Raw genomic sequence first — 14,922 nt, forward strand, 5'->3', positions numbered from 1 at the left:
AGAGAACAGGAGAGGCTTCCAGTGCAGCAGGAAGGGTGCTTACGTTTTCTCTTGCTGCAGAACACATCGCCACAAACTTAGCACCTCAAAACAACATAGATCTATCATCTCACAGTTTCCATGCGTTAGGAGTCCAAGTAGTACCTTGGAGATCCAGCTGAGGAATATTTGGGTTCGCTTTGGTCACGTTCTCAACAGGCTGAAATCAAGGTGTCGCCCACGGCTGCCGTCTCATCTGAGGCTCAGAGTCTTCTTCCAAACTCATTAATTGTTGGCAGAATTCATTTCCTTATGGCTGTGTTCGATGTCCCCATTTTCTTGCTGTTGAGCAGAAGCTACTATCAGCTCCTGGAGACTGCCAGCAGCTCCCTTCCACACCGTCTCCCAGGGCAGTGTACCACATGGCTGTTTGGTTTCTTTCAGTCCAGCAGCAGCTCATCTCTCTGACTTCTTCCATCTCTGACCTTTTAAGAAGATCTCACTTGATTGGGTCAGGCTGACCAAGGATAATCTCCCTCTTGGTAAACTCAGCTGATTGGAGACCTGAATTATATCTGCAAAATTCCCCTTTGCCATTGAATATAACACAATCACAGGAGTGACATCTCCTCACATTCATAGCTCTCACCCACACTCAAGGGAAGGGGATTATACAAGGATGTGGACCACTGGGTCATCTTAGAATTCTGCCCACCACAAAGGGCTCGGGTTAGACTTCCATGACCAACTCTCAGGGTTCTTTAGCACTGGTACCTTGAGTGGTGAAATCTGATATTTTGAAATGAAGAGGACTTGCTTCCAATGGACTCACTCTAGGGAAAATCAGAGATCGCTCTCAGTCTGCTCAGAGGTCAGTGGGGTTTGTGGGTGAGTCTGGTTTCCATTAAAAAAAAAAAAAAAGATAAAACCAAGTGTTACCACAGAAGCTACTCTGTTTATCCATTGTGCCCAAAAGATGGCAGCAAAGAGCGGTGTTGCCTCCTTGCCAGGCTGACCTGAGCTGAGCTGAGAAAGAACTCACCTCTTTCTCCAGGACTTTGTCCTTTTGTTTTCTGTGGTCAAGCAGGAATGCAAGTTAATAACAATGTGTCAATTTTTCTAGGCTAATCGCAATGAAGGAGATGACGTGGACAAAGATCTAGCTGGTCAGGATGCCAAAGATCTGTATGATGTATGTGTGCAGACATGCCAGTCTCTGCAAATTCTTTTTCTTTAATTTATTAGCATTATTTTCAACAAATGTTTATTTCATGCAAAGAGGAGTTACTTGGGAAATAAGTATGACCTTTAAGAAACAAAGATATGCTTATCTCTTTATAGATCACATATATAGTCTCCATGAATCTAAATGAATGCTTCCTATTCTTATACTCTGGGGTTGACCACATCAGATCCATTTTGGAACAAAGAATGGTATAAACAATATAAATAAGTATGTGAAATACATTTGTGGGTTGGAAGCTGAAAGTGCTTAGTCCATTTGACTTCTGTTCAATGCATAGTTTATAATTTCCTGTAAGTGAGGCCTGGTCAGGGCACTGTATAATCAGTCTTTTCACAAAAGCCTTTTTCAAAGTGTTTGTATTTGACCCTTGAGGCAGGGGAAGGCCGCTGGGGCACTGATGAGCTTGCCTTCAATGAAGTCTTGGCCAAGAGGAGCTACAAGCAGTTACAAGCCACCTTTCAAGCCTATCAAATTGTAAGTCATAAAGTATTAGGGCAAAAGAGTTCACTCTGAAAGTGTCTTAAATTATTTCCAAAAGAAGCCAAGATCTGCAATAAGGAATTGTAAAGAACCTTTACAACAGTGGTTCTCAATTGGAGGTGATTTTCCTACTCAGAGAATATTTGGTAATGTCTAGAATTATTTGGAGTTGTCATAGTTGGGGGTAGTGGTCCTGGCATCGAGTGAACAGAGGCTTGGGATGCTGCTCAACAGCCTGCAGTGCACAAGACAGCCCACCACAAAGAATCGTCCAGACCCAGATGTAGTACCCAGGCTGGAAACTGGCTGCACAGCAGAGCCCAGGGAAGCAAGTGTCCCATTCAGCGGCAAAGCTTTAGAGTCCAAGAGCCCAGGTGCAAATCCTGGGTCTACCACTGGCAAGTGACCAAATCTCTCCATCCTCTTTTGTAGAACAGGGACCATGAACATCATCTTCACACCCCCAGAGTGATTTTAAGGTTAAATAAGATAAAGACTCAGAATAGTAGCTGGCATGTGGCAAGCATACTAACGTTTGCTATTATTACTCCAGTTTACAGTTGGCTAACAGTGCCTACCATTCTCAAGACAGATATGATGTACCTCAAAGATAGGCTCCTGAAAAGATGCACATACATTGTATTTTCATCCCAGGATAAATTTAAGCTCACAAGGTGAGTTAGTTATTTCAAGGCCCTTAGCAGTAAGTTCTTCCTTGAAAAGCAGTCTTTACTTGCAAAACGCCTGGAGTGGAATATCAGAATTTTTTTTTTTTTTTTGGCATCCTATTTTATATGTGTAGAGGGCTTTTACCTGTTCAAAGCACTTCTATGTTCTGTGTCTCATTCAATTTCACAACAACACCATAACTGTAATGTAGGCTGAACAGCTATTGTGACCCACAACTGCTGGACAAGGAAAGTCTGTTGAGTGAGGAACCATCTGTAACTTATCAGGACCACACAGCAAGTCGGTAGCAGAGAGTGGATGAGAACTCCAAGAATCCCCGACCTGAGCTCCTACCTCAGCTGAAGCTGGCTGCTCCTCATTCCAAATAGCATTTCCTATGTGTTGCCAGCAGATAAAAAGACAATAAAGCTTTGGAATTTTATCATGACTGTATATAAACCTTTAGGGCCCACTCCTTTCAAAACGTGCCCAGAGTCATGATCAAAGACAGCCGACCCTGCACTCCCCTGGTCTCTGTTCCTGGAGCTGTGTAGCCTCTGAGCTGGAGGACTTCTCTGTGACTGAGATCCTCTTCCCACACTACGGGGCCCACAGATGGAGTTTCTGGGTACGTGTGTGTGTGTGTGTGTGTGTGTGTGTGTGTGTGTGTGTGTGTGTGTATGACTGTCTACCTGAAAGTACAGTCTCCAGGCTAATATCTCAAAGTTGATCCTGAAACAGCAGCATCAGCATCACTTGAGAATTTGTTTTAATTGATAATTCTCAGTCCCCACCAGACCTACTGAATCAGCTTCCCCGGGGCTGGGGTCTGACCATCTGTGTTAGAGCAGGTGTTCCAGGTGATTTGTTTGACTGTATACAGTTTAAGAAGTCAGCTTTAGGCTACAGCCGTATGTCCTTGTGCAAGTTATTAAGGGTTCTGTGCCTCGGTTTCCCAAACTGTAAAATAGGGATAATAGTACCTACTTCATCGGGTTCATAAGGATTAAATGAGTTAACGGAAATAGGCACTTAGTACCTGGCATGCAGTAGGCGTTCAATGAACATTAGCAATTGTCAGAAATCTCCCTGGGTGAACAAACGGTGCCAAAAATCAGAGCTAAAGCTTACATGTACAATAAGGTAATCTATGGATTTGATGATTATTTACATGAAACCAGCTCTAAAATGCTATCTATTCATCCATTTCAAAAGCCCTGCTCAAGCGTCATTCTTGATATTTATTGCTGATGCTTTTAGAGTTCAGCCTGCTCTTAGACCCTGGTTCTATGAGTTTTCTGATGGCTTCTGACCAAAAGCACAGAGATGCTAGTCTGAGATCACTGCAGTTTCTTATGTAGCATGAGTCATCCTGGCTTAGGGTTGAATTTTAATTTTTAGCACAAAAACTCAAGGTTTTGCCATTTATTTATGCTGTAAGCCTGAGTCTTAACTTCTGACACTCCTAGCAATCCCAGGCCAAGCAATAGAGTTTCCCAAACTGCTGCATCATGCAGGATTACATTACAGTCTCCAATGTTACCAAATATGAGAGACTTATATAGCTATAAAGCCAAAGTAAAGTCCCCAAACAGTGCTCAGCATAAATGGTAGGTACGCATACCCATATCCCACTTTGCTGCCTCCCCACTGCGTGCCTCATGCTTTGCCCCTCCCCTGTACATGTTCCCCATTCCACGCCAGAGGCTTCAGCCCTCTAACTCTATCGTCAGTGCCAGAGCGCAGAGGGCTCTGCTGTCAGCTGCTGTCCATTTGGGGAAACCGATTTTCAAAGAAAGAAATGTCTCCACTGCTCCTCTAATAACCTCCCTGCAGGCATTGCTGCCTGTTTAACTAGAGTCTTAGAGACTTGTTTGGAATCTACCCTCATAATGTATTTTTCTATTGAGATCAGAAAACCTGCTTCTGTACGAAGAGCCCCTAAGAATCATGTTGCAGTAGCTGAAATGAGAAGTATCCAAAGTACAGTCCCAACAGCTTGGGCCAGACCATTGTTTCAGATTGTGTCCCACAGAGATGCCTCAGCAGCTACCAGGAGTGGGGTGGGGCAGGAAGGAGACAGGGCAGTACCTTCTTGTTGTAGTGTGTGAATAGCACCTCCTGGAGTTGTGCAAGGAAAAAACCTGAGAGGGCAAAAACGTGGTATTGATGCCAATGGCTAGGGAAAGAAGCCCCCTCCTGCCTCCCAGCACAGCTCTGCTTTCTGCTTTCATCTGTTTTGTAGGTTGAGATTCTACAGAAAATTTAAAATCCCTGTTCTAGCCTGGTATTAACAATAGAAATGGAAAATGGTTTAATGTGAGGATTTTTTAAAGTAAACAAGACCTGTGTGAACAAAATGTTCTCTTGAAGTATGATCTCAGTCTACAGAACAAGAACCTTGTTTCTGGGAAAGGGATACCAGTCCCTTCCAAAATAATGACTCCCACATCAAACCCAAGAAAGACTGGGGGCAGCTAAGGAAGGGACAGTTCCCCCACTCTTCTAATCTGGTTTCTATTGCCACACACCAAGGCCTCCAGATACGCAAACAATGACTAGGAGATCAAGCAACAGGGTTTCATTCAATCTGGACACAGTTCCTCCCCCGACATATATTGTGCTTACATCACAAAGAACATTTTGTTTACCTGTGTTTTCAAAATAAACCACATAAACTCCACTGGTGCATACTCAAAGTCCCCAATTATTTATAGAATCAATTGTGTCATATCCTCAAAAGATAATTTCTAAGAAAGAAGTTTCAGTATTTGTAATGCGCAATTGCATTTCCCCAAACCCAGCAAAGCATTCTCCTTTCTCTTTATGTGCCTGCCCTGAGCTTGGCCCGGGCAGTATTTGTGTTAAGGATAGTCACAATTTACTCTGAACTTCAGCTTCTGTAAATATTTAGAAAGAAACCTAATGTGTAATGCTGTGCAGAGCGATATGTGAGCCAGTGGTGAATATAGGATTATTTGGAATCACCCCAGAGTGAAGACAAGTGGCATTTTGATGTGGTCAGCCACCCCTCCTCCCCGTCCCCCCACCGTCGGCTTCCAGCTCTTGCAGACCCACCCTCTCGGAACTTTAGATCAAGTTGTTATCATGAACTTCACCATCCCTACTTATTTCACTCAAACTGTGACTAAGTCCCTGGTCCCAAGACAAGGGAGAGGATGGAGGTGCATGTCAGATGATCATAACCACAGCCTCCTGGGAAATTGAAACTGGAAAGGGTAAAAAACACATGGGAACTAAACTACACATCAATGTTAAAAAAAAAAATCTATGATTATAGTATACATTAATTGTTTCTCCACTCCCAAATTTTACAGATGAGGACATTGAGGTTGAGGGAGTGGCACTAACTAAGGTCAAATCCATTAGGGGTCAAATCCATTAGGAGTCAAATCTAGACTGACTCCTCAGCAATGACAGCCCCCTCTCGAATGGATGGCAAACACCCCGATCCTACAAGGCAAGAGTCGGGATAGGCGTTCCCTGAAACCATAGGAATAAATCTGGAAAAATTTAGTGCTTTTTGTAGAGGAACAACCCCAAGAGTACCAAGGTCAAAGGCAAACCTGGAATAACAGCTGATTTTGGTTTTCTCTGCAGCTCATTGGCAAAGACATAGAAGAAGCCATTGAAGAAGAAACATCAGGCGATTTGCAGAAGGCCTATTTAACTCTCGGTAAAGTAAAGTTCGGAGAGTTCTTGTCTTAGGTTGGGCTGCCTGGAACCAGACTCAGACAGACGTTTGTGTGTAGGAAGATTTGAGGGAATAGCTTTTGGGGGTCAACACATCTAAGCAGCACTGAGCAAGAGAGAGAGTGACTGTGATGTAGTTGCAACAAGGGCATTGCTGATCCCACAGGAAGCTCGGAAGCTGGGATGTCCAAAGTGGAGCAAAGGGACCAGGCTTTTGCACCCCCACATCAACCAGTCATGTAACACTAGCTGTACCAGGGGAGCATGCGCAACTTGGGGCAAGCCAGCTCTCTCCCTTGGAGGGAGATTCCTGGGGAGGGACTCAGCTGTGAATGACTGTCTTGATCCTGAATAGGCATCTGAGTGGCACACCACAGCATCCATTGCAGTCCTGCTGTATTAGTCCGTTTTCATGCTGCTGATAAAGACATACCCAAGACGGGGTAATTTATAAAGAAAAAGAAGTTTAATGGACTCACAGTTCCACGTGCCTGGGGCGGCCTCACAATCATGGTGGAAGATGGAAGGCACATCTTACAAGGTGGCAGACTAGGCAGAATAAGACCCAAGCGAAAGGGGAAACTCCTTATAAAATCATCAAATCTCGTGAAACTTATTCACTAACGTGAGAACAGTATGAGGGGAAACCACCCGCATGATTGAATTATCTCCCACTGGGTCCCTCCCACAACAGGCAGGAATTGTGGGAGCTATAATTCAAGATGAGATTTGGGTGGGGACACAGCCACACCATATCACCCACTAACACCAGGGGTCCCTGAGCGCACCTGTCAACAACCTAGGACCGTTATCCAGTTTCAGGCAGCCTGATGGCTCACAGGTTTCCTTTTCCATTTGGTTCCTTTCAGTGTTTTCAAAGAATGAAGTTTGTTTGGAAAGAGAGGGGAGGGAGATCAGATCTTGATCGTGCCAACCAAACCCCAGGACCTCCTCTCCAGGTGTTGCCCAAAGGCAGGAAATAGCAGAGAGATGGGCATGGAGCTGTGTCTGGCAGACTCCTTCTTTCTTTCTGCAAGCCCTGGAATGAAGGCATTGTCCATTGTCCACACTCCTGTGGTGAGGAATCCAGGGCACCAACCCAAATGGCAGGGGCAATGGAGAGACCTGTCCTCTGAAGAGGAAGAACCAAATAAGCAGCCCTGGAAGTTAAAAAATGTGCTCCAGTTGCCAAACTCTTTTGTTTGGTTTCTTTGGGGTTTTTTTGAACAATGTCAGCAATTGATTTTTTTTTAATCCATCCTTATTTTGCATTCAATGAGCAAGACCTCTGCTGTGATATCCGGAGGCCTAAAAATCTTTGGTGTTACTCATGACCCATACAGGGTATATACACGAGCCCTGGTATAAGTGACTGTGCTTAGGGCCTTAAGCCATTTATGCCGGAGGTTGCAACTTTTTGAATTGCAGACATGTGTGAAAAATTCAGACCTTGGCGATGACCTTGAGCAGTAGGATATAAATAACTCCCACATGCTTAGTATTCCAATAATGGAACACTAGGCATAATTAAGAAGAGTCTTGAGTAGATAATGGGATCTACTCATGGCCCAGTTCTGAGGCTCTGTGTCCTTGCTTGTTGTACTTGCGGTGTGAAAATCGGGAAAACAACAGAGTGTAGTCAGAAGATGGTATTACAACTATTCAATGATTTAACATTTACTCAACACCAGCCTGGGCCCAGGGTTTGCACTGGGTGTGGGGATAAGAGGTAAATAAGGCCAGTTCTTGCTCTTAAGAAGAACTCATGGTGGATTTTAAGCTGGTGGGTACAAATCCACAGATTAAGCTAAAGATAAAGATAAAAACAAAGAGCAAAGAGGGTACGGATGAAGGAAAAGCCAAGTCCCTGGGGTTGGGGGACACACTCTAAGAATGGGCTGTACTCCAGTGGTAGCAAAGGCCAATGTGATTAGAAGAGACCTTGAGAATAAGCACACAAATAACAGAATACGGCTCCATGACTATTTTCTAGACACTTCCCACCCCACTCCCACCTAACTGATAGCGATGCCAATTTATGACTAACGTCTAGGAGCAGGGAGCTGAGGTCAAATGGCTCCCACCACATGCAGCCTCTGGAGCAGCATTTCTCAAAGTGAGGTCCATGGACCCCCTGCCTCAGAATCACCTGTTACAATGCAGGTTCCTGGGCCTGACTCCAGGTTCCCTTTGAGAACCTCCAGGAAGGGAGCCTGGGAAGCCACACTTTTACAAACTGTCCAAGTGACTGTGTTATACTCACTGAAGTTCAGGAACTTGCTGTGAAGGCAAAGGAGAGCAAGATACAGAGCACCGGACTGGCTGCCCTTGCTGCCACTTGCTGTGAAGAGTCTCTCTTTTTCCTTCTTTCTCTTTCTTTCTTTCTCTTTCTTTCTCTTTCTTTCTTTCTTTCTCTTTCTTTCTTTCTCTTTCTTTCTTTCTTTCTTTTCTTTCCTTTCCTTTTCTTCCTTCCTTCCTTCCTTCCTTCCTTCCTTCCCTCCCTCCCTCCTTTCTTCCTTCCTCCCTCCCTCCCTCCCTTCCTCCCTCTTTCTTTCTTTCTTTCTTTCTTTCTTTCTTTCTTTCTTTCTTTCTTTCTTTCTTTCTTTCTTTCTTTCTTTCTTTCTTTCTTTCTTTCTTTCTTTCTCTCTTTCTTTCTTCTCTCAAGACATAGTTTCACTCTGTCACCCAGGCTAGAGTGCAGTGGCGCAATCTTAGCTTACTGCAACCTCTGTCTCCTGGGTTCAAGCGATTCTCATGCCTCAGCCTCCCAAGTAGCTGGGATTACCACGCCTGGCTAATTTTTATGTTATTAGTAGAGACGGAGTTCCACCATGTTGGCCAGGCTGGTCTCGAACTCCTGACCTCAAGTGATCCACCGGCCTTGGCCTCCCAAAGTGCTGGGATTACAGGTGTGAGCCACCGTGCCTGGCTGCAATGAAGAATTTTATCCACATCTTCTCTGGCTATCCCTGCCCAGCCTTTTGAGGGATTCCTGCTGCTGCTAACAACAGAGGTTGTTCCCCAAGCATAGATTATAGACAGGAGAAATGTTGAGAGTTTTCTTCCCAAAAAGCAGGTAGAAGGAATGTTAAGGGAGAAGACCCCTGTGCATGAGCGGAACACAGTGACTTCAGGCAGACAATGATCCCCGCATCAAATCGCACTGTACAGAAGAGGATTTTCAGGAAACCTTTGTGGTGCTCGCTAGCTCAAATTGTCTGGGGACCACAGTGAGTCTCGAATATGCTACTCCCCAAAGTAGCGTGCAAGTTTCCCCTGAACCACCAATCCAGCAGCTTTTGGGTTGTTCTCAGGGGAAAGAGGCCAGACATTGTTTCTTTTTCAGTGTGATTTTCTTTTCCATTGAAACTGTGGCAGCTGCCACATGGCCTGTAAAAGGAGACTGGTTCCCAACCCAGACTCTGCTTCCCGAACTCTGCTCCTCTCCCCTGCTTATAAGCATCAATCACACTGATGGTCCCCTAGACAACAACAGCCCCATTACGGGACACAGTAAGGTTGCACATTCCACATTTATGCCAATCACTTACTGTTAATCACTAACATCATCAAGTGTTCTAGAGAAATGTTAACAGCCTAAAGGGCAATTTTTTTTTTCCTCTAACGTGTTAGTCATGATGGATCCATGTGAGCCTGGGAGGAGGGGAAGGAATGATTTATTCCCAGGAGAAGAGATGCACCCTATCACCTGCTTGATGAATAGAGACCATGCTTCATTAAGCTGTGGACAGATCAAAGCTGGAAGGCAAGGGGAGGCCAGGAAAGAGCAAATAGCAGCATCGTAGGAAAGTGATCTTTAAAAAGGATCAAACATTTCATCAAGTCCACATCCCAGATTGCAAACCAAAAGTTCGTGGGGAACCTGGAATAGGTTCAGAGATGAGGCTTACAAAACAAACCCAGTGAGGAAAAACAAAGGGTAGGGAGGTTGTTGAGCATAGGAGAGCGGGCGGCTGTCCAACTGGATACTTTGTCAAGATGATGAAGTTTTATTCCAGAAGGTTGCTGGCCAATCTGTTTCCCTTCAGAACCCTATGACAGCATCAGAGATTTCACTTCGATAGGAAGTTATTTCTGCTGGGAAATAATAAGAATAATGGATGTGGCCAGGAGGGCCTGAGGATGCCACAGCTTTCCTCTAGAGGGTCTTCAGGGGACAGGGAAGGAGCTCTGCCTGAAGTTTCCAGGTGCTCTGACCAGGGAATCTTCTGAATCTCATTTCACAACAGTGTCAAGTCAGCTCCTTTCAAACCTCTGCCTCACCATCCAGTCAGTTCAAAGGGCAGCCAGGTGACACTTAGGGGGGTCCCCAGGTCATTCCACAAAATGTGAAAGCCTCACATTCTCTTTTCCTTCGTCCTGCCCAGTGAGATGTGCCCGGGACTGCGAGGGCTATTTTGCTGAACGTCTGTACAAGTCAATGAAGGGTGCGGGGACGGATGAGGAGACGTTGATTCGCATAATCGTGACCAGGGCCGAGGTAAGACACACTCCGACTCCAAAGAGGCGGCTGCAACTTCTCTTTTTTCCACCACTGATGTCATCAACAAATAGTTTCTATTAAGGGCCTATTTACAGAAAAAGTAAAACAGAGACAGCCCCAGAATTTGCAGAAGACATTGTGCTCTGCTTCAATCTGTTTCTTCTTATAAAAATACAATAATGGTCGTTGCTTCTTTTTTGGTCCTCTGTGGCTCCGGAGAGCTCACGGAGGAGTGCAGAGGCAACCCTGTTGAGCGGTTCTCAGGGGCTGCAGCTATGCACGGCTCCATGTTAAGGAAGACAAAACAAAGACACTTGAAAGAGGTCAGCCAGCAGCAGGGACAAAAAGAGAATGATTTCCGAATTCCTGAGCGAGGCCTTTCCTTAACTGAACACACTGCAGAAGCAAGCACATCAGCGTAAGGCAATGGTTCTCCATCTTTTTAAAAACTATTGCTCCTGTAAGGAGCCTTTTTAGACATATGTGTTTCTTCATTGCCATCCCTTCTCCCCAAGGAATGTTAACACCAGAGATAACACTACAAATCTGTTTATATACCACGTGGATATCAGTGCTTCATACATAAAAAGATTAAGGGTTTTTTCACCCCCTAAAAGTCAATTTGTGCTTGCTCTCGGGAAATGTGTGTGTATAAGGAAGAGAAGGGAGAGGAGGAGCCAACCGCTTGGGAGCAGCCGTCAAGACCACAGCTGGTCAGGTGCAGTGGCTCACGCCTGTAATCCCAGCACTTTGGGAGGCCGAGGTGGGTGGATCACCTGAGGTCAGGAGTTCGAGACCAGCCTGGCCAACATGGTGAAACCCCGTCACTACTAAAAATACAAAAATTAGCTGGGCATGGTGGCACATACTTGTAGTCCCAGCTACTCAAGAGGCTGAGGCACAAGAAATGCTTGAACCCAGAAGGTGGAGGTTGCAGTGAGCTGAGACGGCACCACACTGCACTCTAGTCTGAGTCACAGAGCGAGACTCGGTCTCAAAAAAAAAAAAAGAAAAAAAGTCACTGCTAACACTTTGGGATATGGGGCCACAGACAGAAGGAGGTACAAAATAAAGGGGAAGTGGCATTTCATCGGCAGCAGGAGAAGCCTTGGGGAATGAAGTGGAACTAAGCACTTGAAAACCACAGACATCTGCCCTCAAAAAAAAAAAAAAAGTTTTTAAATGAAGGGGGAGGTGAAGGGGGAGGGACACCAAACCAAATTCTGATCCATGGCTTCTTAACACGTAATACTTAACATCTGACTCTGTTTTTAAATATAACTTCGCAATAAGATAGTTCTTGCGTTTTTATTTCTATATTCCTGGAATTTCTTCTCCCGTCCTTTTTCCTCCTCCACAACTTGTCTTTTTCTATTGAAGGCCACGTCTCTCTCTCTCTCCCCTCTTCCCCTTCGCCAGTCTGTCTGCTCTGCTCCTGCCATGCCTCTGCCTCTCTCCTCCATGGCTCCAAACCCCTCTCCCTCCTTTCTCTCCAGGTCTTCTGCCTTGTCTGTACCTCTGTCTCTTAGCAACTCAACCTCCCGCCAAAGTCACTGAGAGATGAGAGATCTTGAGGGACTCAAAGGAGGCAGGTTGAACACAACGAAGACCCAGGATTCCAAAAGGTCCCCAGAGAGACTGGATCCATCCAAAGGGCTTGTGAGGGTTCCATGATCACCCCGGCGTGGCCCACAGAGTGTTTTATTCCAAGAAGCTCTATCTCATCTCAGAATCAGCCACACGTCCTGGGCCACCTCAACATGTGGGCAGTTCCCTCAGAAGGCTTCAGGCCTAGCTAGATATAGTAGTTTGACCAGATTTCCTAATCTCCCAAAGCCACATGGCACTAGAACAGAGCCCTGTACACCCCATCCCCACCCACCCTCCACCTTCCTGCCCCTGCCCCTGCCCCTGCCCCAGCACGGGGCAAGAAACCAAGCAGTGGAGCAGAGGGACACACAGACTGGGGGAGAGACAGACGCCACCTGTCTCCTGTAGCATTGGCCACCTGCTCAACATCCACTGCAAACGCTCCCTCACTCCCCTACATACTCCCATCCTGATCATTTCTTTCGTTCTCTCAGCTCAGCCCACTCACTGGGGCAGGAGAAGAAAGAATCAGATCCCTGAGCCACACTTTTTGGGCCTGGAGTACAAGGAAGGGTCTAAGCCAAAAGAGAAAAGAAAAGAAAGACTCCTGGTTAAAAAGAGTTCTCTGCTTCTTCTATGAGATCCATTATGCTCTACCTGGAATTACATCTTTTCTGATACAAGTATCACCTCCTTTGCTAGGGCTGTAAACATCTATTGGCAGAGCAATGTTTGAATTTATTTTTATCCTGAGTCCTACCATCACTTCCAGCACCTAGGTTGTTCAAGCTTCCAGTGAATTACACTCACAATAAATCCTACAAGTTGATAGTGTTTTGGATTGTGTTGACTGGTACTAATATCCTTGCTAATCAGGGTATAAGGGAAACACTGCTTAATTGCTTAATTCCACATCTCTGTGTTGACAATTTTCTTAGCTTTATACCAGGTGTCAAGCAACTACAGCCTGCAGGCCAAGTCAGGCTCACTGCCAGGTTGTGTACAGTCCTGCTAGCTTAGGGCGATTCATTTTCAAATAACTCTTAAAACTCAAAAGAAAAACAATACTTTGTAACGTGTAAAAACTGTATGAATTTCAAGAGTTTTAGGGCCAGGCACGGTGGCTCATGCCTGTAATCCCAGTACTTTGGGAGCTGAGGCAGGTGGATCACCTGAGGTCATGAGTTCGAGACCAGTCTGGCCAACATGATGAAACCACATCTCTACTAAAAATACAAAAAAAAAAAAAAAAAAATAGCCAGGCAGTGGTTGACTGTAATCCCAGCTACTCAGGAGGCTGAGGCAGGAGAATCGCTTGAACCTGGGAGGCGGAGGTTGCAGTGAGCCAAGACCACACCATTGCACTCCAGCCTGCGCAATAAGAATGAAACTCCATCTCAAAAAAAAAAAAAAAGAAAGAAAGAAAGAAAAGAAATTCGAGAGTTTTAGTGAAACACACACACACACACACGTGGACACCTCTGCAACCTTTGGGGAATTGACCTCTGCCTTCCCTTTCCTGATCACAAAATTGAAATAATGTGATAAAGGAAATAATGATAGGAAATAAAGCCCTATCTCAAAGGGCTGTTTTAAGGCATGAATGAGCAAATGAATATAACGTATGTAGAAGAGTGCCCACTGTTTGTGAACACACCACAGATGTTCTTGTCTCTACCGCTATTATTTTTTCTACAGGTAGACCTTCAGGGGATCAAAGCAAAGTTCCAGGAGAAGTATCAGAAGTCTCTCTCTGACATGGTTCACTCAGACACTTCCGGGGACTTCCGGAAACTGCTAGTAGCCCTCTTGCACTGAGCCAAGCCAGGGCAATAGGAACACAGGATGTAACCGCCTTTGTCAAGAGCACATTCCAAATCAAACTTGCAAATGATACTTCTGCACAAAAACCCTCAAGAGTCCTGGATTACTTTCTTGGCAGCTTAAGTGGTGCAGCCAGGCCAAGCTGTTTAAGTTAAGGGCAGCAACGTTAAGATGCATGGGCAGGGCACCTTGAACTCTGGCTTACCAAGCATCTGGGCTGCCTCTTCACTTTCTTTTAGCATGGTAACCGGATGCTTTCTAAACACTAATGAAATCAGCAGTTGATGAAAAAGCCATGCATTTGTAATGGCACGTTTAGAAGAATATGCATCACACAAGTAAGGTACAGGAAAGACAAAATTAAACAATTCATTAATTTTCCTTCTATGTGTTCAATTTGAAAGCCTCATTGTTAATTAAAGTTGTGGATTATGCCTCCATTAACTGCTTTTCCAAAGATTGTCTTGATAAGTTTGGGCTCTTGTCTTGAAAATATATGACTTGTGAAATTCAAACATACATTTTTTAGTGGTCACTAATCAAGGCTAGTCATAAGGAAACAATTCACTTGCTTTTGTAAAATGTAACTAAGGGTAAAATCCCCTAATCTGCTACCTTGTTTAACTGGTTTTTATTCTCTAGACATTTGACCCACTTGAGTCTTTCATCTGATCTTCAAATACAATTAAGCTGAGCAAAGTGCCAACAAGATCAAGATCGATGGTCTACCTCTGAAGTGAACTGGTTCCACACCAATAGATTCTGTGTTCCAAAACTTTAGTCTTGTAGCCACTGTTGCTAGACATAGAGGGATCTGTCGAGAGAAACTGGACACCTTGGCCCAATAATCATAGTTGTCATTCATTGGCTGATTATTTGTGCCTGACACTGAGTAGCCCAATTTCATTCTTCATCC

General features: G+C 44.9%; 1 protein-coding gene across 1 annotated transcript in view; it reads left to right on the forward strand.

Annotated features, from left to right (window-relative positions):
• Positions 1–14,067, forward strand: part of ANXA13 (annexin A13) — a 57,573-nt gene extending 43,506 nt beyond the window's left edge. Inside the window, exons 8-12 of the mRNA XM_030937499.1 lie at positions 1,103–1,171; positions 1,598–1,699; positions 5,996–6,071; positions 10,477–10,589; positions 13,881–14,067. Of these exons, the coding sequence (XP_030793359.1) occupies positions 1,103–1,171; positions 1,598–1,699; positions 5,996–6,071; positions 10,477–10,589; positions 13,881–14,000 (480 nt within the window). The 3' untranslated portion in view covers positions 14,001–14,067. The remainder of the gene's footprint in view (positions 1–1,102; positions 1,172–1,597; positions 1,700–5,995; positions 6,072–10,476; positions 10,590–13,880) is intronic.
• Positions 14,068–14,922: the final 855 nt, after the last annotated feature.

This window comes from Rhinopithecus roxellana, chromosome 9 (genome assembly GCF_007565055.1).
Source record: "Rhinopithecus roxellana isolate Shanxi Qingling chromosome 9, ASM756505v1, whole genome shotgun sequence".
NCBI classification, from domain to species: Eukaryota; Metazoa; Chordata; class Mammalia; order Primates; family Cercopithecidae; genus Rhinopithecus; species Rhinopithecus roxellana.